A 27,474-nucleotide genomic window follows, 5' to 3' on the forward strand; every position below is an offset into this window, starting at 1 on the left:
ACAGACCTTGGCAATCAGGCACCTCAGAGGTAACCTGATTGAGGTTTATAAAGCTCTGAGAGGGATTAGTAAAATGAATAAAGGTGGAACTTCACCGTTATAAAGAATTCCAGAACTAGAGACCATAAATTCAAATTACAGTTGAAGAGGTTTAGACTAGATTGTAGGAAGTTTTCTTTTAGCCAGCAAGTCATTGATTGTTGGAACAAGTTCCCCTCGCACGTAGTAGTTGAGGTTGACAGTTTGAATAAATTCAGAGGGCAACTGGATAGTTACCTGCATGAGGAGTGATGCATGCTATTTGTATTTCCTTAACTACTTGGGTGTTGTTTTTTTTTTTTTTTTCAGTGCAACAAAAGCCTGTGGCTTCCTTGCACTATATGGTAAAATTAATACTATTACTATTAGAAATCATAATTAGAACACCATTTTCAATTCATTAAAAAAATGCTTTTTATAATTAAAACAAAAAAGGTCTCACAGAGGCCATGCATGTGTATTTGTTTCATTTAGGATGCAAGCAATGGAGGGTTAAAAAAGGAGGGCACAGTAAAAGGAGAACAGATCAAAAAACAGAATAAAGAGAATCGCTCGAGTACTCGTACTCGGATTGCCTTCTGCAAGACGTAGGACATTCTCCTCATTGTCTGGCATCCTCGTCGTTCGCTCTCGATTCATGGTACCTCTCATGAAACAACCAGTCACACGTAACCTTCTGTGCACACGTGCGAAAATTGCATGATGAGGAGCATACCTGTGTGGGAAACGTTCCTGGTACAAGTGCAGAGCGTGCCCATTACAGTCTGCAGCTGCATATGCGAGGTGCATGTCGGCTAGTTCAAGTTTGAATATTCGTCTATCCTACTGCCTCGGGAACCGGTTCGCAAATGCTGACTTCCAGCTGGATCGCTGTTCACGTGACCTCCCATTCAACGTCCTCTACTGCGTGACAAAGGCATTTCGGACCCTGCAATGCTATGTGATTCCGATTCGTCTTTGTACCCCCTACACCTCCTGCAAGTTTGTCGCACTGGTAGTGAATCACCCTGTATATAAATTGTTTAGCTTAAGTGAAGGTGCTTGCAAGTACCCATTTTAGGATTGGTCACGAGCAAAATTTATTTTTTAAAGAGCACAATAGTGCTCCCGAGCACTAGGTTAAGAATCCCTGCTATATAAGCTTACATCATTTTGCCACTTCTAATACTAAAACAACTTCAATTTCAAAATCAAAAATGTGAAAAAATACAGCTTATAATATACAGTATCTATATAGTGCTTCAATCTAATAGATGACTGGGAACAAATACTGGAAGCAACATGAACTTACCACTGAGCACTCTTTGAAGCTCTGCAGTGACTGTTTCAGCATTCTCCAGTGGAATATTGTAAATATTCATTATTCTGAAGGATTCTAAAGCTTTTTCATCATACAGTTTAGGATATACTTGCAAATCACCTGTAAAATCACAGATTAGACATAGTTACTGAATGGTAAAAAGGAATGTAGAAAATAACTGGAACTATGTTGCCAACCTTTTAGTCTTTAGCACAAAGAAATTTTCAAAATGTCTAAGCCATACTGCAAATTACAATATCAATAACATAGCTATATAAAGAAGCTTGCTTAAAGTGCAGGGTAACTGTGGACATCCACAGTTCACTCTGCACTTCAGTAGACATTCCACTATATTAAGCATTGTAGTATTAACATTTCTTTGATATATTTTCTGGTGAAGGACACAAATGCCAGTTTTAATAACTGTTTTATTTAATTTAATTTTATTTTTTATTAATATTATTATTTTTTTGCAAGTATAACAAATGCATTGTAAATTCAATTATAGTTTGTTTATCTTTTAAGGTTTCTTACCTTTCTTTGGCAAGTAAGTATTATTTGAATGCAACTGTACTGGCTCTAGAAATGTTCCAGGTGGTGGATAGAGAGCCATCCATAGCACAAATGCTAAAGAAATCCCACCACAAACACCATAGGAAAACCCTAACAGTAAAAAGTATAACAGAATTAGCTAGTATCTTTGAAATAAATATCATCATTACCTCAATACAGCAATAAAAATTTTTTTAGATAAAAATAAATATAAATAAAAATTGATTTGCTGATTCACACAGTCATATTTCAACATATTATGAAATATGAACTACTGTAATTCACATATCCTAGTTCTATACTGCAGTAAAAATGAGCTGCAAAGATAGTGCAGAAAAAAAGGAAGTTTCCCAGCTTGCACGGCACAGCTATTGTGCATACATGGAAAAAAGCACCATCTTCTTCACATCAAGTGGGTGTGATAAATAATATATATAGACTGCTTAAGAAAACCCTTACTGTTGCTGGCATGGGGTAGATCAGTGATCAACTTTTTACATACAGCTATATTGGCTGTATACAAAAAGCAAGCGCCTTGAAACATACATATGTGATGAGAGCTGCACTTTGTAATAGAAATGTAAATATTCTAAGTTAACTATAAAATTAGTAATAGTAACAGTATTTGCCACAGTGCACAGAAGCCACAGGCTTTTGCTACACTGGTGTAAAAAAAAAAAAAAAAAAAAAAAAAAAAACACCATCCACATAAGAAAATACAAATTATATTCTTCCCTCCTCATACAAGTAACTACTGCATTCAGTTGACCTTTGAATTTATTCAAACTGTCAGCCTCAACTACCTGCGAGGGCAACTTGTTCAGGCAATCAATGACTCGCTGGCTAAAATAAAATTTTCTGCAATGCAATCTAAACCTCAACCCATGTAATTTGAATTTATGCTCCCTAGTTCTGGAATTCTTTACAACAGTGAAAATTCCACCTTCATTCATTTTACTAATCCCTCTCAGTGCTTTATAAACCTCAATCAGGTCACCTCTCAGGTGCCTGGTTGCCAAACTGTAGCCCAAATAACCAGAGTCTTTCCATGTACAGTCATTCTTTTGCCGATCTCACCATGTTTGTTTCCTGCTTTGGACCCTTTCAAGAAGCTCAATGTCTTTTTTCAGATGAGGTCTCCATACTTGAACACAGTACTGTATTCCAAATGTGGTCTTACAATTGCCTTACAAAATGGGACTATAACCTCCCTAAATCTACAGGATAACAGTTGATAAATCATCAATAGGACACCATGGGCTTTCCTGTTTACTGTTCAGAAAACTTCATATCTGCCCATATCATAATGCCCAGATCCATTTCTTCCTCTACTGTTTTTAATTAAACTCCGACAAGTGTATAATTTATTTTGGGGTTGCTCTTCTCCAAATGTAAGACCTTGCATTTTACTGCATTATAACTTAGCTGCCACTTTTCTGACCATTCCTGAAGGAGGTGGCAGGAGAGTGCACTGAGCCATTAAGCATATTTATGATGGCATCACTGGACTTGAAAGATTCCTTTGGATTGGAGAAGTACCAATGTATTAACAATAAACAAAAGTGGGTTTAAGAATGAAGTGGGTAACTACAGGCTCAACAGTAATATGGGGGAAAAATCTTGAAAGCAATGATCAAGGTCAATGATACAGGTCATTTAGAAAGAAAAGAAACAATACAGTTTTGTAAAGGGGAAAATCATGTTTAACCAATCAGATTAACAATTTTCAGAGAGTTACTCATGAGTTGGATGTAGAAATAATTTCAACATTGTTTATTTGCATTTTAGCAAAGCATTTCACTTAGTCCTGCATGAGAGGTTACTGTATAAGCTAGAACATGTTGAGATCACATGTGAAGATCCTTCAATGGATTGCAAGGTGGCCACACTACAAAAAACAGAGGGTTGTGATTAATGGTTACTCTTCAGATTGGACTAAAATAAGAAGTGGGAGTATGCCAAGGATTGGCACTGGACTACTGTTGTTTCTGAATTTCTTATCGACAAAGGGTATGGGGCATGAAGTTGAAATTAGCAGATGATGTCGAGATCAGGGGAGTAAGTAGTGACAGGTACCAAGCAGTGCTGCTTCAGGATGAGTTAGATAATCTTTGGGAATGGTCAGAGAAGGGACAGCCGTGTTTTAATGCAACAAAATGCATGGTCTTACACTTGGAGAATAGTAACCCCAAAATAACTTATACATTTGTTGTGGTTGAATTAACAAAAATAGATGAAGAAAGGAATTTGACAGTTACAATACAAGCAGACACGAAGTTCTCCAAGCAGCAGAAAGTGGGCATGGTGTTCTATCAATTATTTATCAAACATTTGCTTGTAGAAATAGGGAGATCATAATCCAAGTGTACAAGGCAATTGCATGACTGCACTTGGAATATTGTGTGCAGTATTCCACAGCATGGAGACCACACCTAAAAAAATACATCAAGCTTGTTGAAAGGTTCCAAAGTTGAGAAGTACCAAGTGAGATTGGCAAAAGGGTGCCCATACGAAGAGAGAGAGAGACTTCAAATATGTGGACTACAGAGCTTGGGAAATAGGCCTTCATCATCAGCCATTTTCAATCAACTGCAGAATGAAGGCCTCTCCAGCAACTTTCCATTTCCTTCTGTTTTGTGCAATTGCCATTCATTTACTACCCATGAACTCGTGAATTTCATCTGTCCATCTTCATCATTGTCTTCCAGGTTTTCTTCTAGCTCCTCTTGGGTACCATTCTGAAGGAGGTGGCAGGAGAGTGCACTGAGCCATTAAGCATATTTATGATGGCATCACTGGACTTGAAAGATTCCATCTGTCATCATGTCTTCGAGCTATGTGTCCTGCCGAAAACCATTTTAGTTCTTTAGCTTTGATAAGAATGTCCTTTACTTGAGTTTGCAACCTCATCCGTGTGTTTCTCTTCCTATCTAAGAGTCTGATTCCTCATATAATTCATTCCATTCTTGGCTGTGTAGTTCTCAGCTTCTCTTCCATTCTTTTGGTGAGTGCCCAAGTTTCGCTTCCATAAGTCATGATGGTATACACTGGTTCATTATTTTATGTTTCAGACAAATTGGGATATTGCTCCTCAGTATGTGACTATTTCCTGAATGCTATCCATCCAAAATTTATTCTTCTCTTGACTTCCAGCTATTTATCATTATTACAGCTAATGACTTGTCCCAGATAAGTATATGAATCCATCTTTTCAATTACTGTTCCTTCAATGATTATATCCCTTTCTATGGCATACTTGTTCATTATTACTTTTGTTTTAGCCATATTCATCTTTAGTCCAAAATCTTTACTAACTCTGCATAACTGATTAAGATTTTCCTCTAATTCTTTGGGATCATGGCTTATGGTCACATTGTTATCTGCAAATCGTAAATGGTTTAGGTACTCTCCATTCACATTGACTCCTTTCTGCGACCAGTCTAATCTTCTGAAAGCTTCCTCAAGGGCAGCAGTAAGATAGTGTCTCCCTGTCGAACTCCTTTCTCAATTTTAAATTTGCTTTGTCTTTATCTAGTCTAATAAAGGAGGTAGCGTTCTCATATATTTTCTTCAAAATCATAATATATGGGGTATATACGACTTGTCTTTCCAGTGCCCGAAACATTGCCTTATGTTGTATGGAATCAAATGCCTTTTCGTAATCCACAAATGCCAGGCATAATGGTGTTTTATATTCATTTGCTTTCTCCCTTAGCTGTGATATAACGTGACGGTGATCCATAGTTGAGAATCCTGTCCTAAAGCCAGCTTGCTCTTTCATTTGATTCTCATCAAGTATTTTTTCTAATCTGTAAGTAATGACCCTTGTGAAAAACTTGTAGATGTGGGATAACAAGCAAATTGGTATATATTTTTCCCATTTCTGATTTACCTCCTTTCTTATGCAGCAAAACTATGATTGCATTATTTCACTCCTTAGGCATCATGCCTTTTCTAATGCATTTTTGTGAAGAGGCTTGGCAGTTTCTGTGTCATGTCTCTTCTTCCCAATTTTAACAACTCTAGAGTAACTTCATCTTCCCACAAGTATTTCTGATTCTTCATTTTCTTCAACACATGTTCGATCTCATCAGGAAGGATATCAGGTATGCCATATGTATTACTAATTTGTGATCCATCTTCCCCACTGCTGGCATCATTCCCTCGCTCCTTGTATAATTCTCTATAGTAGTCTGCTGCTATTTGAATTATGCCTCCTCTGCTATTTATAAATACACCATTGCTTTTCTTCTGTTTCAGTATTGTCTGTCTCTCTGCATTACTGCTCATGGCTGCTGATTTAAGTTCTTTGTTTTCCCTTAATGCTTGTTCTACTTTTCTTGTGTTAAATCTTCTTATGTCCTCTCTGAGTCTCTTTCTACTGGCTTTGCATAACTCAGTATACTCAATTTTATCCTTGTCAGTGTTTATCTGAAGTCTGTGAGATTCTAACATAAATAATTCTAGAATTAGTTCTGGAATTATTCCAGAATAGTTCTAGAATTATAATTCCAGAACTAGGAACAACAAATTCAATGAATGTGAATTACTAAAAGTAGGATGGTTCTCCCTCTGAATGAATCAAAATCTAAAGCTGCATATTTGAATTCAAGAAGCAATAAACATGTTAATGTTTTGTTTTATATTTAACAGATGTCAGGTGAGCAAGCATGTCTACCTTTCTTTATACTCAAGTCCCATACTTGGTGTCTCAGAGATGTTAGAAACAGCTGTCTAATCTTGCTATAGAGGTTTGGTTTCACTAGCTTTGCAAAAATTAAACATAAAACAGCTAATAAAAATGCAGATGTCCATGTTGCATTTGTCAGACCAAATAAGCATCTGTATTTCAATTTGGGGAATGGATGACCTTGAAAATTCTAAAATATATAATAAAAACACTATTATTATTACTAGTTTTCCTTGTTTATTTTTGTTTGATAATTTATAAACAAGTTTAGCGAATCATCATTAACAGAACATTTTCAATTCAGTAAAAAAAGCTAAATTTTTTTTTTAATTAAAAAAAAAATGCAGCATCTCAGACACCACATGAGCATATTTGTTCCATTTAGGATGTGAGAAATGGAGGATTAAACTCTTTCTTATATAGTCATTCAAAATATACTCTAATACTGTATATTATTTATTATGATGATCTGTATGCTAGTTCTAATTTGAAGTATAGGCAACTGAAAGACAAATTACGTAGAATAGTGAAACTGTTCCATTCCATTTTACTAAAACTTTTGAAAAATATGTTTTTTTATATGGTTTTAGTTTCTTCATAAATAGCCAGCTTTCACCTTTCACAGTGAGATTTGCCATACCCCATATTGAGCTACCTTAAGAATAACCTAAATTTTTCAAAAAACAGAAGTTTCATTCAGCAATTTGCCAATCCATCTCAGATTATCAGATATTCCAGATTACTGGACATTTATCTAAAAATGTTTTGAGAAATCTTCAAGTAACACAAAATATTTGGTGTATGCTATTTATTTTATATATTTTATCTAGCTATTATTTTATATAATAAAATAAAAAAATACATAAAACTTTAGGTTAAGTATAATGAAAGAAACCTTTGGCTGCTTCATTTTACTTGTGAATTTTTTTTTTTTTAATGTCATACATAGTAAAAGAGCCAACATTAAACTCAACTATAACACTGACTTTCAACAATTATATAAGTACTTTTGTCCTGTTGGAAAACTTTGCTGTAGATTCCAAAGCACCTGTATGCCAAACTTGCATTATGATATGATTCAAAAACCATAACTTTTTTTTTCTGGTAGAGTAGGACCTTTTCTTAACACTCTTTTTCTTCCTGATATAAAAATGACTCCAAAATGTTTCTATCATGTCTGATTATTTTACATTAAAAGCTACTTATATGATAGTAGAAAATAAATTTCAACTACATTTGAAAATTTCATTTTCCTGAAAACTGGTGGCACCTGTTGGTCTAAAATCATTAAGTTATTAATGGCTCTTGGTGGCATTCATTACTGTGTAACGGACTGTGACACTCTGTAACATGTCTGACTGGTTGGATTACATTAAAATATAAATAACCCTAAGTTACAAGGTGGCACAGTACTACATTAGATTCTACATGTGAAAGTAATGCTTTTTATTTAATATCCAAGTTAGTTGTTTCTGTGTGTATCTATAATTCATCACATATAAATAAAACATTTATTATGTGAGAAATGAAATGCCATATTAGTGTATTAATAAACCTGAGAGTTTTTGTTGTGTTTGTGGTGAGCGAACAGTAACGCAGAGTAACAGAACAGCACAAAAGAATAATTTTTTATATGATGAAGAAATCTTTCCAAGTTTTCTTGACCACAGACCATAAAATAATATTTTAGTACGATCAAGTATATTTGTATGAAAAATAGGAGAACAAGATAAACTTTGTGCATGTTGTGCAATGACACTTGGAAGTTGGCTGAGTGGAAAAATCAAATATGTGCCATTTGCAGTGCTGATGACATGGTGGAAACAAAAAGACCATTTTGAAGACTATTACATTGTTTAACCAAGGCTTTCCATATACAAGTAAGGAGACTCACTACACCAGTTCACCTTCCACAATGCAACTAGTAATTCACTCTGATAAAATGTCAATTCCATAGATTCTTTGAACATGACCTTTAGATGACGTATCTGAAAAGGTTTAAGAACATATCAATGCAAGAAAGTCAACCTCATTTGATTATTCAAGTAAACCAATATGATCTGATTTCAGGTTTAATCTATCTAAGAGTCACTAAACTCTTGCATTTTCCACAACTTACACAGATGAAACTTGCTTGAAAAACACTATGCTGTTGCTTAATGGAAATACCCATCCATGTATACCAATTAGGCAAGCTATCCTTTTGAAAAAGAATTCATATTCCCATAAACTTTGAGAATACATATAAATTAATGGGTGACATGGAAGCCTATGATAGATCTAAGCTGGTCTGTAACCAAGTCACAAAGGAGATTAGGCAGGCAAAGGCAGATTATGAGAAATCTTTGGCAAAGGATGCAAAGAAAAACATCAAAGATTTCTTTACCTATGTAAACTCTAGAAGGAAAACGATGAATCAGATTGGTCCACTGGATATTGATGGTTCAACTGTTGATAATCCTGCTCAGATGGCTAACAAACTAAATGAGATTTTGCATCTACATTCACACATGAGGAGTTATTCAGGGAGGGCAATGCCAGAGGTAAATTAAACTCTGGCACAGAGATAGATGATTTTGTAATAACTGAGAGGAAAGTGGAGGAGAAATTGTTGAAGACAAACACAAAAAAGGCAACTGGTGTGGATGGGATCTATCCAGTTATATTAAAGGAGGCAGCAAAGGAAGTAAGCAAACCCTTAGCCATAATCATGACAGCTTCCTTGGACTCAGGGGAGGTAACTATGGCCTGGAGATGTGCAAATGTGCCCCAATTCAAAAAGGAGTATCAAAGAGCAACACAAGTAGACCCATTAGTTTAACTTCTTTTCCAGGGAAATTAATGGAGCCACTGGTTAAAGAAGCACTGCAGGATCATCTAGACAAGACTTCAGTTATAGCTCGTACACAGCATGGTCTTGTTAAGGGGAAGTCTTGTCTGACCAATTTGATTCGATACTATGATATGGTAACAAAGGAACTGGATGCAGGGAATAACTTTGATATCATATATTTGGATCTTAGAAAGGCTTTTGATACTGTTGCACATGGAAGACTGCTGCACAAATTGGAGCAGTGTGGCATTGGAGGCAAAGTGCTGCTATGGATAAAGGGATGGTTGAGTGGGAGAAGACAGAGAGTGGTAATCAATGGACACTGCTCTTCGTGGACTAATGTTATTAGTGGAGTCCCTCGGGGTTCAGTGTTGGGTCCGTTGTTTTCTGTATTTATAAATGATATTGATGATGGTATATCAGGCTTAATGCCCAAGTTTGCAGACAATATGAAGGTTGGCAGGGTTGTTAAGGAATGATAGTACGCTGCTGCAACAGGATCTAGAAAAGTTGCGCAGATGGGCTGAGAGGTGGCAAATGAAGTTTAATATTAACAAATGTAAAGTACTACATATGGGAAGCAGTAATCCCAGAGTAACATATCAACTCTGCGGTACTACACTGACAGTGGTAGAGAATGAAAAGGACCTGGGGGTAATTGTGCAGGCAGGTATGAAGTTTTCTGAGCAGTGCAGATGGTCTGCAAGAGTAGCTCATGGTGTCTTGTCAATAATATACAGGAATTTTTCCAGCAGGGATAAGGAAGTGATTATCCCCTTGTATAAGGCAATGGTCAGGCCACACCTTGAGTACTGTATACAGGTCGGGAAGCCTCATTTTAAGAAGGATGTAGAGCTGTTGGAACGAGTACAGAGAAGGGCAACAAAATTAGTGAATGGAACGAAGGGTTGCTCTTATGAAGAAAGGCTTAAGTTTTGAAGATTACAGTGTCTGGAGACTTGGCACCTGTGAGGTGATCTGATTGAGGTGTATAAATAATGGGGGCAAGGAATTTTTCATGTAAATGGATACAACAAAGAAGAAAGCTAATCAGGTTGGACCCTTGTGCAATGGGTGTGGGAAAATCTTAGATAACCCAGCTGATGTTGTAGATGAATTAAACAGATACTCTGCATCAGTCATTACTGACGAAAGGCTGTTCATGCTGAGAAGAGGCTACCCGAGTGAGGCTGAGCCATATGAAATTAGTGATTTCATAATTACAGATGACTGTTTATCAGAAAAACTTTTTAGCATAAAGGCAAGAAAGGCTCCTGGAATTGATAGCATATATATGGTAGTTATGGGGGAGACCAACAGAGAGTGTATTGAACCATTGAGGCTAGTTATGAGGGCATCTTTGAACTTGGGAAATTCCTTTGGATTGGAGAAGTGCCAACGTATCACCCAGATAAAAGCGGTTCTAAGAGTGAAGTTGCAATTACACACCGACTAGTGTGACTTCAGTGATAGGGAAAATCTTAGAAGCAATGAATAAGAGTGCAGTCCAGGGACATTTAGATAGATATGGTATTCTGAAGGATACACAGTGTGGTTTTGTTAAGGGAAAATTATGTTTAATAACTTAGTAGGCTGTTTTGACACAGTTACTCATGAGCCGGATGGAGGGAACAATTTTGACATAGTTTGTTTTTGGCACAGCATTTGACTCAGTTCCTCATGAGAAGTTACTGTGTAAGCTAGAGCATGTTGTTGTTGTTTTGGTTTTTAGGAGCATTAGCAACTAAGGCCATATTGCTCTGGGATATGCGGTGGTTATTCCCTGACCTTTCCGCATCCTCCGTATTTGGTGGTGACGGGCTTGAACTCCGGTCTAATCAAGAAGCGTGTGCTATGCACTGCTGCTCCTTCCCACCTGGCTACGGAGGCGCCTGCTAGAACATGTTGGGATTACTGGAAAGATTCTAAGATGGATTGCTGGGTGGCTGCAGGGAAGAAGGTAAGGGATTATGATTAATGGATATTCTTCAGATTGGTATAACATTAGGAGTGGGATCCCCAAGGATTGGTTCTTGGACCACTGTTGTTTCTCATTTTCATAAATGATATGAAGGAGTAGAGGGCATGATGTCAAAATTTGCAGATGACACAAAGATTGGTAGAGTTGTTAATGATCAGTGCTAAGCAGCACTCCTCCAAGATGACTCAAACAAACTTCAAAGACGGTCAGAGAGGTGGCAACTAAATGCAAGGTCTTACACTTGTGGAATAGCAACCCCCAAATAAAGTATACACTTGGTGGGGTTGAATTAAAAATAGTGTAGGAAGAAAAGGATCTGGGAGTTATGACACGGGCAAATATGAAATTTTCTGAGCAGTGTAAACAGGCAGCCAGGAAAGCCCATGGTGTCCTATTGATGATTTATCGAACTTATTCTGTAGAGATAGGGAGGTCATAATCCCACTATATAAGGCAATTGTAAGACCACCACATTTGGAATACTGTGTTCAAGTAAGGAAAAAGGATGTTGAGCTTCGTGAAAGGGTCCAAAAACAGGCAACTTGAATGGTGAGATCAGCAAAAGGATGACCATACGAGAAAAGACTTGATTATGTGGGCTACAGAATTTGGCTCTGTGGTAAGGTTTATAAGGCTCTGAGAGGGATCAGTAAAATGAATGAGGGTGAAATTCCCACTGTTATAAAGAATTCTAGAACTAGGGGCCATAAATTCAAATTACAGGGATTGAGGTTTAGATTAGATTGTAGAAAGTTTCTTTTGGCCAGCAAGTTGTTGATTGCTGGAAGAAGTTGTCCTCACAAATATTTGAGACTGACAGTTTGGATAAATTCAAAGGTCAATTGAGTAGTTACCTATATGAGGAGGGAAGCACGTAATTTCTATTTTCTTAACTATATGGCAAATACTACTATTCTTTTAACGTGGTTATTATTTTTACCAGTAGTAATAGAAAATTTTATTTTCCTTCAACATTCTGTAGCTTACTTACTTACTTTCCTTTAATGCTTAAAAGGAAGGTAAGCAAAGTAGCACATTATACCTTCATGGGGCCCAAGGCAAAATGGAATTTGGGGGCCCCCATCTAAAGAAAAAGGGGGCCCCATCAACATTAAATATTGAGTGACAGAAGAACATGGAGAGCTGAACTTAGTTCAGCTCTCCGTGTTCTTCTGTCACTCAATATTTAATGTTCTTAAACTTATTTTTTATGTTTCTTATACTTAAAATCAAAAACTTCTGAATTATTCTGCTGCACTTCAGTTCTGCTTGGACTCAAGACTGGTTGATAAAATTGTGGCTACCTTCTCCCTGGTACTGTACTGCCTTAAGCATAAGGATGCCAGCAGCACCGGTTACATACAAGGCAGTCATTATTTTTTTAATTAACTCAACTATTTAAGGAAGAACTAAATATAAAATTTCATCAAAATTGGTAAACCATTTTTTTAAAAAAACATAATTTTCAAATTAATCTTCAAGTAAAGTTCATTGACCTTGGCAAGTAGAAAGTTCAGTTTCTGATAAAAATCACTTAAAAATATTAGTGAAAAACAGCAATGAGTTTTTGAAACAAATGATTTTGGGGCTCCCCTCTGATTGGGGCCATAGGCAGCTGCCTTTTTTGCTTATAGGATAATGCACCACTGGGTAAGCAAACTCCTGTTGCTTCATTTGTAGCTTCGATATAATTGTGATGTCAAAATCTGACTTTCTTGAATGTAAATACTTAACAACATTGTATAGTTTCCAGAGCCTGACTTCTTAGCAGTTTCCCGCACTATATTTGAGTATTTTCAAGCTTTCACTTTATAGTTTACACAAACACTTCCAGGAAAATGGCTAATTATACCTGATACAATTCACTCAGCACCCCTAAAACTGGAGAGTGAATTTGATGATGTGTGCAAGAGATTGCATTCTGCATAGGTTGCTGTCTAAATTTCTGGACTCGAAAAAAGTGCAGCTACTTTAGATCACTATAGATATTCCATTTATATCTTATGTAATTACTTTTTTGAGAAGATTAAAAAGTGCAGCTACTTTTAGATCACTATAGATGTTCCATTTATATCTTATGTAATTACTTTTTTGAGAAGATTAAAAAGTGCGGCTACTTTTAGATCACTATAGATGTTCCATTTATATCTTATGTAATTACTTTTTTGAGAAGAAATTCCATATTGTCATAGACAATATGGGAGAGGTAAAATGATGTAAATGAAAAGAGGTGAGGGTAATTTCTAAGAACCATGTGAGTAAGATTTAGGCTTGCTACCAATCTAGGGTTAATGATATTATAAGTAAGCTGACTTTAATTTTCAATAAAATTTTTTAGCATATGATCCAATAATGATTATAATGCAAAATCCTATATAGTTTATCCTGTATATTATGTAATGCACCACTTCTCTAGTCAGTTACAAAAAATTAAAATAACCCATTTGTACAGTACTGTATATGCTACCCAATCATCCTTGTTGATTAGCATAACACACCCCCACTGTATATGCTACCCAGTCATCCTTGTTGATTAGCATAACACACCCTCACTGTATATGCTACCCAATCATCCTTGTGGATTAGCATAACACACCCCATAGAAGAGTTTATTTTCAAGGTTGCTGAGCCAGGGTCACCATCTAAACTGCAGACTGATGGGTTTACAACAGTGGTTTTCAACCTTTTTTTTAATAATGGCACATCTAAGTAATTTATTTTATTTTACGGCACCCCTACTCTGCCTGTTGGATCTGATTCTGTGTGTGTGTGTGTGTGTGTGTATAGATATAATATTAAAAAATATATATGTTATATGATATTTATTACAATAATATAATTATAAAAATTACATTTCATAATACAAATTATATATATATACAGTATATAATTTTATTCTTTATATAGAGGTACTAAGTAAAGATCAATTATAGATCACCACAAAATTAAAAAGATACCGTACACCTTTTTATAATGAAATAAACATAAATTTTAAAAAATAATAATAAGTTTAAGTAACTTAAACCCAAATTATGTGGCACCCCTGGAATGTTGTTGTAGCACCCTAAGGTGCCGTGACACCCCGGTTGAAAACTACTGGTTTTACAACTTGGTTTCACAAAATTTTATTGTTTCTTATTGAATGGGACAGCAGATCAAGGGGTTCACATTATATTGTCAAAAACTGGTAATCTCAATCATAATATATTTCTGGACAGAAGAACCTTTACCACCCACCATGGGCTGATAGGGAAAACATTCTTTTGCACCTCTTCTTATCAAATTAAGCTTAATTTGATGAGAACTTTGAGAACTTAATGAAAGTGCACAACAAAGAATGCAGTTTCGATACTCAAAATAAAAACTTCATGGACCTAGTGTTGCAAAAACAACAGACGGAATATTCATTGGCTCACAAATCAAGATGTTAACAAAAGAAAGCTCTTTTGACAATACCCTGCCAAACAATAACTCTGCCAAAAATTTTTGGAAATCAAAGATTCGCCAAACTATGAGGAGCTTGGCTGGTACTTAAAAATTAATTTTATACATTTGTCCCTTTATTCCACCCCCTAAACTTGGATGAAATCGGCAAAAAGCAAAAACTTAAGTATAAGCTATAGTTATAACTATACTTATAACAGGTGGTGATACTTTTAAACAACAACAGACAATCCTACAACCTTCAAATGAACTTTCCCATACCAAAAATTAATTACAGAAAGAAATGTGCCTTAATTCTAAAACAACTTCACACATTTTATGTTACTTGTTTACTTCAAAGTTTAAATGCAGTAATAATTTTTATTGCTCTAAATCTCCATCCTGCATGTCAGCATTTAATGTAAGAAAAACAAAATGTAATTCTGCTAGCTGGCCCATACATAATTTATTTAAGTTTTCGCTTCAATTCTGTTTGCTCTGCAACATTGTATATTGAAAGGAAATAATTTTTTTGGGGGGGGGGGGTAAAAAGAAACTGCTGTTTCTAAAGGTATTATTTTTTCTAATTATCCATTATTATAAAAGAATAATACAATATTTAAGTACACCATTTTAAACTATTTCTTGCTTTTTTCCCAACTATTGAGTGCTGCATGCAATACTCAGTGTTTTTCTTTTGCTGCAAGTGCTTCAGCATTAACCTTTGATGGCTACTTGAGCAGTCTATCACCTCAACAGAGAGCAAGTGGTTATTGTTAGTTCAACACTGGCAAAAGAGTTCAGCTAAATATATATAATAATGAAATTAGTGCCTTCAATTGCTCATATTTTTTTATATTTTCATAAGACATTTTTTTTATATTTTCAGGAACCACATTTCTCTCATAAAGTGGCAGTATCACTGAAAGAGCAGTGACACTTAAAAACAGTTCAATATTCAAAAGTTGGCCACTTATGAGAAAAAAAATCTGTGTAATAAAACTTCTCATTAGCAGAAAACATTTTTTCCATTAACAGGCTTTGAACAGTAAAAAATAAAAAAAAAAGGCACATAACATTTCCACATGTAGAATATTAGTTTTCACATTAACATGAATTTAGTTAAAAATTAATTTACATATCCTAAAGAAAAAAAGTTTTCTTTTTGAAAAAAAAAAAAAAAATATATATATATATATATATATATAGACAAAATAACCAAGTTCACAAACTTACAAGCACAGGAGAAATACTTTTTACATTTACTTTCCTTTTGATGATGGATGTCGTGGTGTGGTGTTGAATGATTTTGAATGGAAAAAGCAGTCTGAATAGTGGGTGGCAGTTCTGTCACTTTATAGCTATTACTGTAGGGCATTCCTTCTGGACAGCTGAAATCAAATATGAATGGTTTGCAATCATTGCTAAATGAAATAAATACATGCCAACAATCAATAAAAACCATAATGTCCTGATGTTGCTTTGCAAAGTGGCAAACATCTTTCATAACATTACACACTGCTCTCCAAAGTGTTTATGATATTTATAAATAGGTAAACACTGGCCAGGGATACTGGGCACTGAAGCTGTTATTTCTGCATTTCTTTGGATTTGGTAAAATTTCCCCAAATTTTTGAGCATCAGTTTAGATGTTGGTCTTAATGATTTTAAATACGGTTAATGAGAAGAAGCATAATTTAGAATTGTGATTAATTATCATTTTTATCATAATCCCATCCTTTATGAGGTGTTCTTAAAAAAAGTTTCCAGTCCACTCCTGTTTGTAAGTCAAAAGTAATTCTGTAATTCGTCAACTTTTGTGGTTTTTCTTTCAATTTTTGTTGCGTGATTCGATATCTGGGAATAATTAATTTATCATTTATAATATACCATAAATAATGTGAAGAAACTTAAATGCCCTAATTTTCAGAGTTTAACTGTCAAATCTTATCTTGGTGTGAGTTCCATGTCAGCAAAGACTGCTTCGGGAGGCTAAATCAAGGTTTTGAACTGGGCTAAAGTTCTGTATAAAATTTCCAAAAATCAATTTTATCATGAATCGATTTAATATCAACTCTTCCATTATGTATGACATTAAAGAGCACAAAAATAATTGAAAGAGCTGAAGGCAATTTTATTGTTCATTTTCTCTGTACTTTACAATTATATATCTTCCTTATTTTATTAGTTAGTGTGGTGCACAAAGGCTAAAACCAATGTTTTTTTTTTGTAAAAATATAGGTGCCAGTACTCATTCTTTCTTTGCTATCAGCAAAAATTTAAAATTAAAAGGATATGAAAAGTACTCTAAAAATTTTTTTCCTGATATTGTTACGTTAGTAGTAATGTTTATGGAATAACAACAACAAATTAAGTATATTAACACACAGTTTATTAAGCATAAATTTATTATTCAAGTATAAATAAATACTGGTGTTCAAAGAAAGTGCATTACCCCTTTAAATTGTAATTTTCGTCAGAATAACGTAAGCATATAGCAATATTTCTTACAGATTGCATCGGATAAGATTGACACATGTAGGTGATGACGTAATATTGCATCAGCTCTTACTTTCAGCTATATAGGCACACTCTGCAAGAGTTGCAGTCATTCCTTGCTTGTGTCAGGATGGCGAGTTACATGCAGTTGACGCCATGAAGAAAGAGTCCTATTGTTGCTTTACGTGAGGAAGGATATTCTTCCCGTCACATTGCTTATAGAGTGTCTTGTAATCAGTCAACAGTAAGTAGATTCCTTTCCAAACTCAAGAATACTGGTTCTGCTAATAGGAAAAAAGGAACTGGACACAAACAAGTCTCTACATCAAAACAGGACCACGTTTTGAACACTTATGCCTTAAAAACCATAAAGCTTCTTTGTCTGAGCTGAAAAGAGAATGGGAAGAACATACAGGGGTGGTAGCAAGTACAGTAACAGTCAGTAGATGGCTCTTCAAAAATGGACTTGTAGCACGTCATCCTAAGAAGAAGCCCCTCCTCACAAAAAATGAAAAAGGCCCAATTAATTTGGTGTAAGGAGTATGTCAAATGGACCCCTGAGCAATGGAAGTCAGTTATTTTCTCGGATGAGAGCAAATTTAACCTGCATGGCTCTGATGGGAGACAAACGATTCGCCATAAAGGTGGTGAAGAATACCATCCAGACTGTATGGTGTCTACAGTGAAATTCCCTACCAGCAAAATGATATGGGAGTGCATTTCTTATCACAGAGTAGGTCACCTGCAGTTTATAAAAGGTTCCGTAAATGCAAATGGATACCTGGCTATATTGGAAGGCAAATTGCTGCCAAGCATTAGAGACCATTTCGACCTGCCAAGTAACTACATCTTTCTGGACTCTGCTCCTTGGCATTAGGCGAAAAGTGTAAGTAGGCACTTCTGTAGTTACTTTAGCTTCATTTCTGCATTAGAGGTTTGACAGTAATGTGTTTACATTTGTTACAGGTGAAAAAATGGTTGGAAGAACAGTCCATTACAACTCTTAGCTGGCCAGGAAACAGCCCGGACCTGAATCCTATAGAGAACTGTTGGCATTGTGTGGAATCTGCAGTTGCCAGAAAGAAACCAAAGATCCTTCGTGAATTTCAGAAAGCCATAATTCATGTTTGGAACCACGAACTATCAGTTAATTATCTTCAGAAATTAATCTTGTCAATACCTCGATGGTGTGCTGCTGTCATCAGGGCCAGAGGCGGTTCAACTAAATTGTCGTGTTTACAAAAAGTGTTGTATAAAGGTTGCAAATGCTCATTTTGGAATATTTGGAGAGCACCTGCCAAATATCACTTAGCTTTGCCTTAACTATTAATAAATATCTTTTGTTTATAATTCTATTTGTGATGCTAGTCATTAAAGTAACATACCATTGTGAAAAAGGGTTAGAAATGTGAAATTCCTAGGTGATGCACTTTCTTTGAACACCAGTGTATAAAAAAATAAGCATAATGTGAGTAAAATAAGTAATAATAATTTTATAATAAAGTTTTTGTAAATCCAAATTTTTATTAAATTCTCATCTGACACACTATGCCGACTTCTTTTCTTCTGTTTGTGTCTGTTGCTGAATGATGTTTCCAAAGCAGCCACGGATCGACATAGCTGGATCGAAGTGTGTCACCGGTGAGTTTACAATTTTAAGAAATAGTAGTGAAGAAATTGTTTTTGTCATCAACGAAGCTGGTGATCAGATTCATTTGTGAAAATCCTCATTCACATTCACTCAATGAAATTGGTATCATACTCAGAGCATTCATCAAATGCTTCAATTCTTCCGAAACCGTCTTTTCAATTAAGTATCCCCGAAATCCACAAATTGCATCTCTATCATTTAACTGTAACCTAATTGACAATTTTCTAATTTCATTTCCACCAAATGCCAACATTTCATGTTTAGAAAGTTTAATACCTTCGTTGTCCTCATTTTCCTTCTCTCCTCATCAATATTTTCACTAGTTCTTAAATTTGAATTTTTTTTCTTTTATTTATTTATTTTTTTTTTTGAAACTGTTCAAAATGTCGATGTCATTCAGATATTCAGGTACTGTGAGCATGTAAACAGAGATGGAGAAAATTTACAGAAAAATGTGGATAATGCACTTCCGTGAAACAACAGATAATTATTTGTTGGGGTAAAAGAAAATCACTCTCCTAGTTCTTGAACGGGGTGCTTACAGTCAATTCACAGTGGTGTCCAACCTACAGCCTGCATGGAAAGTGAACTAAAACACCATTTTAAATTTTGTTAATTATCAAAAAAATTTTCTCATTAAATGTTTTGTTCAATAAATGCAATTGTGTATTGTACTTAATAAAATTTTCAATTTTACTTTTACATGAAACAAGATATGGAAATGTAACACACTAATGTTTCTCGAATCACTCAGCGCGGCCTGCAAAAGAAATCTAACTTGGAATTTTTTTGAATATCGCCCCTGTACTGGTAAAAGTTGGACACCACGGCAGTAGAAGGTTGACCAAAGCCCATTGTCGGCATCAGGACTACCCCTTGATTTGCTCACTGTTGACCAGCGTGACTTCTCCATATGTGGAACAGGTGGTCGGATAGGTTTTATGAGTGCCACTAAGTTGTAGAATGGTAATCCTCTTAATTCATGCAGCAATACTGAAGGCCAGAAATGTGAACAGTGTGTAACAGTTTAAGTCTGTCCTAAATCCGTTCGTTATATGAATTTTCTTTCCTCAATGGAAACTACTGTATTTTAAATGTTTCCAAGGGGAATTTTTAAAAAAATAACTATAAAAGGAGTTCGTTAAACAGAGGTCTGACTGAGTAATTTAGAATTCTAAAAATGGTTATAAAGTTTTATATAGAAAATATCTTAACAATAGCCAACGAAAAATGCAAATTTCGTTAAATAACTTTAAACTTATTTGAACAGCAAGTAAACGTGAAAACAAATTTACAGAATATTACAAATTTCAAAAGTGTACTGCATCCAAGTGTCACACATCACTGTTAATAAAGGTGCCAGTATGCCATACCATCCCAAAAAAAGCACTGGCCACAACAATATAATAAAGGCACCAATACATAACAGCATGCACCCCTCAATAAGTTTGTACACATGCTAAGCAAAAAACTCCAAGTTTCAGGAAAATAAACTATGCAATGTCTGTCTGACACTGACTAACTCAGCCATGTTAATAATAATGAATAAATAAATATATAATAAAGTTCCTCCCTATGATGGGATTTGAACCCAGGCATTTTCCACACAACATGGAAGGCCAGTGATTTCTGTTTTCCAGCTATTATTTTATACAAAGCATGGCAGACTGACACATTTGCTAAAGCTTTATTATAATTCCATAATGAGAAATATTTAATAAAGATTATTTAAGTAAAGTCAAAAGCCATTTTTGCTAGCTACTTGGTTTTAAAAATAACATCACTTAATGTCCATTCTTGAATTCTTTTGACATTCTGCACTGCACAAACTCTCATGGCATTATCAATTGCTTGAATCTCTTCCATCATTCTCTTTTTTAGGGTTGAATTTTAGGGTTCAATTTGAAAGTGTCTGCAATTCTGCCCAGACACGATAGGAGGGAGTATATGATGAGAGCCTTGTCGATCAATTCGGCCCTGGAAAGATTGTGCAAGGCTCAAGGGGTAGAATTTTTTTCAGCCTGGACTGTACTTGTTAACAGGAGAGATTGCTTCTACAGGGATGGGATACACTTAAATAGAAAGGGTGCAAGAATATTTGCTGATGCTATCGAGGCAGTGTTAGGTGGGTCGGAAAACTGCTAGCTTGGGGGGAGACAAAGACCAATAGATTGACAGTAGCCACTGGCAGAGGTGAAAGAGATTCTTGCACTGCTTCTATTAGAATGAGCAGAAGCCTGAAAAACAAGATGCATGGTATTTCAGAGACTGCTGGGAGCCATTGCGGTACAAGTAAACACATGGGTTGTGTTAGGGTAGCTAAGAATAGAAACAGGTGCAGGTATAGTTGCGTGTACACCAATGCTTGGAGTTTAGTAAATAAATTTGATGAATTTGAGGTATTGCTCAAAACGTCGAAGGCAGATATTGTTGGGATATCAGAGACGTGGTGTCACACAGATATAAGGGATGCGGAACTGCAATTTGGGGAGTACAACGTCTACAGAAAGGATAGACAGGATAGGAAGGGGGGAGGTGTTATGCTATTAGTTAAGAAACACATAAAAACCAAGGAAGTGAAGCCAGTCGACATCGCTGGACAGTGCAGTGTGGAGTCAGTTTGGTGTGACATAAACATTGGGAGATCAAAATTGAGAGTAGGAGTGTGCTATAGGCCTAATGACTCTGATGAGTATAATAAGGAACTGTACAGGGAAATAGAGTGGGCCAGTAAATCAGAGTGTCTTATAATGGGAGATTTTAATTTCCCAGATATTGACTGGAATTTGGGGGCTGGTTACTCACACACTAGCAGGGCTTTTGTGGATTTATTGGATGATTGTTTTCTACATCAGCATGTTCGGGAGGCAACTAGAGGGAGTAATACTCTTGATTTGATTATCAGCAGTGATTCTTCATGCATTAAGAATCTGCAGATAAATGAACCACTAGGTGGCAGTGATCACAGTGTGCTGAAGTGGGATTTACTCAAAGAGGTAACTACCATTAGGGGTAAAGGGAAGGGTTATTGCTTCCGTAAAGGCGACTACGATGGACTGAGACAGTATTTAAATTCTATACAGTGGGACAAACTGATGATGTTACCAACAGCAAATTCAAAATGGGAAGCATTCAAAGAACTTATCTTGGAAGCTACTAGGCTTTACATACCAACTAAGAAATATTGTTCAAGGTTTAGGCCAAAATGGATGTCAGATGAACTAATGAGGCATATGGCAGAGAAGAAAAATGCATGGGATACATACAAATTAACACATGACACAGAAGCCTATGACAGATACAAGTTGATATGCAACCAAGTTACAAAGGAGGTTAGGCAGGCGAAGGCAGATTACGAGAAATCCTTGGCAAGGGATGCAAAGAAAAACAGCAAAGAGTTCTTTACTTATGTAAACTCTAGAAGGAAGGGGATGAATCAGATTGGTCCACTTGATATTGATGGGTCAAGTGTTGATGATCCTGCTCAGGTAGCTAACAAACTAAATGAATATTTTGCATCGACATTCACACATGAGGAGTTATTCAGCGAGGGGAATGCCAGAGGTGTATTCAACTCTAGCAGTAAGCTACAGAATCTTGAAATAACTGGGAGTAAAGAGGAGAAACTGTTGAAGATAAACACAAGAAAGGCACCCGGGGTGGATGGGATCTATCCAGTTATATTAAAGGAGGCAGCAAAGGAAGTAAGCAAACCCTTAGCCATAATTATGAGAGCTTCCTTGGACTCAGGGGAGGTACCCATAGACTGGAAATGTGCAAATGTGACCCCAATTCACAAAGGAGGATCAAAGGCTGACACAAGTAATTATAGACCTGTGAGCTTAACTTCTGTTCCAGGAAAATTAATGGAGGCACTGGTTAAAGAAGCACTGCAGGATCATTTAGACAAGACTTCAGTTATAGCTCAGACACAGCATGGTTTTGTTAAGGGGAAGTCTTGCCTGACCAACTTGATGGGATACTATGATGCAGTCACAAAAGAACTGGATGCAGGGAATAACTTTGATATTATATACTTGGATCTTAGAAAGGCTTTTGATACTGTTGCACATGGAAGACTGCTACACAAATTGGTGCAGTGTGACATTGGAGGCAAATTGCTGCTATGGATAAAGGGGTGGTTGAGGGGGAGAAGACAGAGTGGTAATCAATGGACACTGCTCATCGTGGACTGATGTTATTAGTGGAGTCCCTCAGGGCTCAGTGTTGGGTCCATTATTGTTTTCTGTATTTATAAATGATATTGATGATGGTATATCGGGCTTAATGTCCAAGTTTGCAGACGATACAAAGGTTGGCAGGGTTGTCAAGGACACTACTGACACTATGCTGCTGCAACAGGATCTGGAAAGGTTGAGCAGATGGGCTGAGAGGTGGCAAATGAAGTTTAACATTGATAAATGTAAAGTACTACACATGGGAAACAGCAACCCCAGAGCAACGTATCAACTCTGTGGTACTACACTGACAGTGGTAGAGAATGAAAGGGACTTGGGGGTGGTTGTGCAGGCAGTGCAGATGGGCTGCAAGAGTAGCTCATGGAGTATTGTCAATGATATACAGGAATTTTTCCAGCAGGGATAAGGAGGTGATTATTCCATTGTATAAGGTGATGGTCAGGCCACACCTAGAGTACTGTATACAGGTCTGGAGGCCTCATTTCAAGAAGGATGTAGAGCTGCTGGAACGAGTACAGAGAAGGGCAACAAGATTAGTGAATGGAACAAAGGGGTGCTCTTACGAAGAAAGGCTTAAGTTTTGCAAATTACAGTGTCTGGAGACTAGGCACCAGCGAGGTGATCTGATAGAGGTGTATAAAGCCTTGAATGGTTTAAGCATGCTCAATGCTGATCGGATTCTTCTTCTAGCTCAGAAAAATCACCTGAGAGGGCATAAATTCAAATTGAGGAAAGACAGATGTAGGATAGACGTGCGGAAATTTGCCTTTAGCCAGTGGGTGGTTGGTTGGTTGAACAGACTTCCATCCCTTGTGGTGGAGGTTGATAGCCTAAATAAGTTTAAGGCTCAGCTGGACAGGTATTTTGAACAAACAGAGGGGTGAAATGGAAGTGGTTTTTTTTTTTTTTTTTTTTTGGCTGATGCTGCATAAGCTTGCTTTCTTGCATCAAATGCCTCTACTAATGCTAATGCTAATGCTAATAATAAAGTTCCTCCCTATGATGGGATTTGAACCCAGGCATTTTCCACACAACATGGAAGGCCAGTGATTTCTGTTTTCCAGCTATTATTTTATACAAAGCATGGCAGACTGACACATTTGCTAAATCTTTATTATAATTCCATAATGAGAAATATTTAATAAAGATTATTTAAGTAAAGTCAAAAGCCATTTTTGCTAGCTACTTGGTTTTAAAAATAACATCACTTAAGTCCAGGGGCTCACATCTGGTGAGTATGGGCTTGGCAAACCCAGGGTCCTGAGCTGGATATCACCATTCTTCTCTTTCTTGGTGATTCCTTTCTACTCTCTCTTTCTCTCTCAGGGTAACTCGGGAATTTTTTTTTTTTTTTGGCTGGTGCAGCATAAGCCTCAGGCTTCCTTGTACCATATGGCTATTAATAATAATAATAATAATAATAAGTGTCCATTCTTGATTTCTTTTGACATTCTGCACTGCACAAACTCTCGTGGCATTATCAATTGCTTGAATCTCTTCCATCATTCTCTTTTTCAATTCAGCAACTGTTTGGGATTTGTTGGGGTAAAGTTTTTCTCTTGAGATGGCCCCACAAAAGAAGTCAAGAACAGAAAGATCAGGTGAGCTGGGCAGCCACTGCAGCCAAGCGTAACAAAAAATTATGTGGTTGCCAAACAGCTGGAACAACAAATTCATGTTTACACATGCTGTGTGGGCAGTTGTCCCTTCCTGCTAGAACCACACTAACTCTTAATTCTGAAGCTGTGGGGCTATAAAAAAAAATTAAAAAAAAAAAATTCGCATGGATTCATAACGCTCAGAATTTACAATGACAGAATTACCAGCATCGTCCTCAAAGAAATAATGGGCATAAATACCAAATAACGTGTAATTCCATGACTTGTGCAGCAGTTTTTGTCGATCTGTTGCAGATTTCTTTTGGACCGATATCAAAAGTATCTTTATTTACAGCACCACGGAAGTGGAAGTTTGCTTCACCTATCATTCAAAGGTTAATTAAATTTGATGTTACAATCATTGTAAATCTCGGGGAAACTAAAGACACACAGCTTTATCATGTACACTCAATTCCATGAGAGTGCTATCTTGTAGCGACGAAAGTGAAAGTCCAAATGTAAAATTCGGCAGCGTGATCATCAGATTTCTAATGATTGAATCTCCGTGTGGAGCGAAAAGAATTTTGGTGAAACGTGTCTCTCACAGCTGCAACGTTTTCAGGCTTTCTTGCGGTTTTTTCTGGTCCTTTGGTTAGTTAATCTTTATGATTATTATTAACTAACCAAAGGACCAGCAAACTAAACTTCATACTAATCTTTATGATTAACTAACCTTTAAGATTAACTAACCAAAACCTGGCAATTATCGTAAAGATACAATAATTGCCAGGCCGAGAATATGACCATGGTGCATTCAGTCGCACTATGATCATAGTGCATTCAGTCATATCCAGCATCCCCTAGTAAACACCAATCTTCTTCATCTCCTGCATGCATGCCACCTCCGAACCAAATGGACATGACTGTCCCAACCAGGATCACAAATCACTCTACCATAAGCCACTGATAAATAAATATTATAGGCCAGCAACCTTGGTAAGAATTCCTATGACTGCTACGCTTCAGCTACTTTACCAAAACGTGCACAGCATCAGAAATAAAATCAACGCCTTAGAGCAGTTACTCCTATCTGCAAACTTTGATCTTCTCTGCATCACAGAAACGTGACTAGAACCCCGTCGAGAATGTATTGCGATCACCGTCCCAGCTGCATGCGGGTCTGCCTTTACATCGAGAGATAACAGGAGGGGAGGGGGTACCGCCATCTTTTATAGACAGAGCCTCTTCATACTGATCTCTACCATTTCAAGTGAATCGCAAGATTTTGAAGCTACCTCTGTCAAACTCAAGTACCAATCTACCGTACTTCAAGTGACTGTAGTCTATGTGCCCCCATCACCATCTCAAGACCTTATCCTTGAAGTAGCAAACTGGATCCTGCACCAGCTGCAACCGGCCACTGTAAGCATCATATGTGGTGACTTCAATCTTCCCCCTCAACTGAATAACCTAAAGCAACTGTTCCTCTCTCACCTTCTTACTGCAGATCTCTGCCTTGTCAGCGAACTCCCAACTTGTGTGCCTAACCAACTTGATCTAATACTAGCCTCCATACCATGCATCATCGATAAAACCCTACAGACGGTGCTCAACTCTGACCATGACGCACTTTTAACGCTTTTTCAATTACCAACTAATCGCCATCTTCCAAATCGGCAGAACAAAACCATGTCACATGCCAGCCCTACATTTCTAAACATACCGAGATGCATCGAGGCAGCGTCGTTTATACCTCGGTCAATCCTCGATTCATGTGATGTCCAGATAGCCGTCACCCTCCTTACAAATTAACAAGCTATGCGGCCACAAGAAAGATCATAATTTCCCCTTACTCTAAAGCCTGGTGCCCCACGACCTGAAGAAGCGATTCGACCTTAAACAACATCTACATAAATTATGGAAGCAGTCTCACAATGTTACGGACAGAATTGCCTATTCTAGAGCTCGAGCTGAGTTTAACTGCCAGAAATCCACAGCGATCAAATCGTACCTTGACAGAACTATACGCATAGGGAAAGTTCCATATAAGGACAGTCCCTTCAGGTTTTCCCCCTCAAATTGATCCCCAAAGCTGGCTTGACTACATCACTACGTTTACCACCACTGGCAACCCAGAAGACCAGCCCTCGCTACCAACATCTGACACCAGTTTTGACCCATTGACAGCCATAATAATATCGAGACAAGAATTAATTAATGCCATCAACTCACTGCCAGCAGCTTCTACTACTGGACCTGACGGGATTCCGCAATTTATGCTTAAGGGCCTGAGTCCTTACATCCTGCAACCTCTGTTACATATCTTTAACTCAGTGCTCTCAAAGCACTGTTTCCCACACCAATGGAAGGAATACCTCTTCAAACCAAGGCCAAAAATTAGAGTTCCATCACTTGTGAAACACTACAGACCGATCTCAAATTCATCCTGTCTATTGAAACTGCTAGAAAAAATACTGCTCCCGATCCTCCACAAATCCTGCCAGACAATCCTCCACAAATCCACTATGCACTTTCACACAGATCAACTGTGACCAACCTTCTAGCAACAACTAACAGAATCCTCACAGCCTTTGAGAACAGAGACGAGCTGGCAGCCACCTACGTAGACATTGAATCTGCATTTGATGCCGTGCACATCCCATCTCTCCTAAAATTACTAGAAAAGCACGATCAGATAGGAGGCAACAT

At 36.8% G+C, this 27,474-nt stretch overlaps 1 protein-coding gene across 4 annotated transcripts in view; it reads right to left on the bottom strand.

Annotated features, from left to right (window-relative positions):
• Window positions 1-27,474, bottom strand: part of LOC150084203 (sodium/potassium-transporting ATPase subunit beta-like) — a 103,409-nt gene that overhangs the window by 40,138 nt on the left and 35,797 nt on the right. For all 4 annotated transcript variants that reach the window (XM_090375097.1, XM_090375098.1, XM_090375095.1 and 1 more), the window contains exons 2-4: window positions 16,055-16,209; window positions 1,874-2,002; window positions 1,331-1,459 (exon numbers count right to left, since the gene is read on the bottom strand). In XM_090375097.1, the coding sequence (XP_090231223.1) occupies window positions 1,331-1,459; window positions 1,874-2,002; window positions 16,055-16,196 (400 nt within the window). In that variant the 5' untranslated portion in view covers window positions 16,197-16,209. The remainder of the gene's footprint in view (window positions 1-1,330; window positions 1,460-1,873; window positions 2,003-16,054; window positions 16,210-27,474) is intronic.

This window comes from Mastigoproctus giganteus, chromosome 6 (genome assembly GCF_048544385.1).
Source record: "Mastigoproctus giganteus isolate SK-2022 chromosome 6, ASM4854438v1, whole genome shotgun sequence".
Lineage (NCBI taxonomy): Eukaryota > Metazoa > Arthropoda > Arachnida > Uropygi > Thelyphonidae > Mastigoproctus > Mastigoproctus giganteus.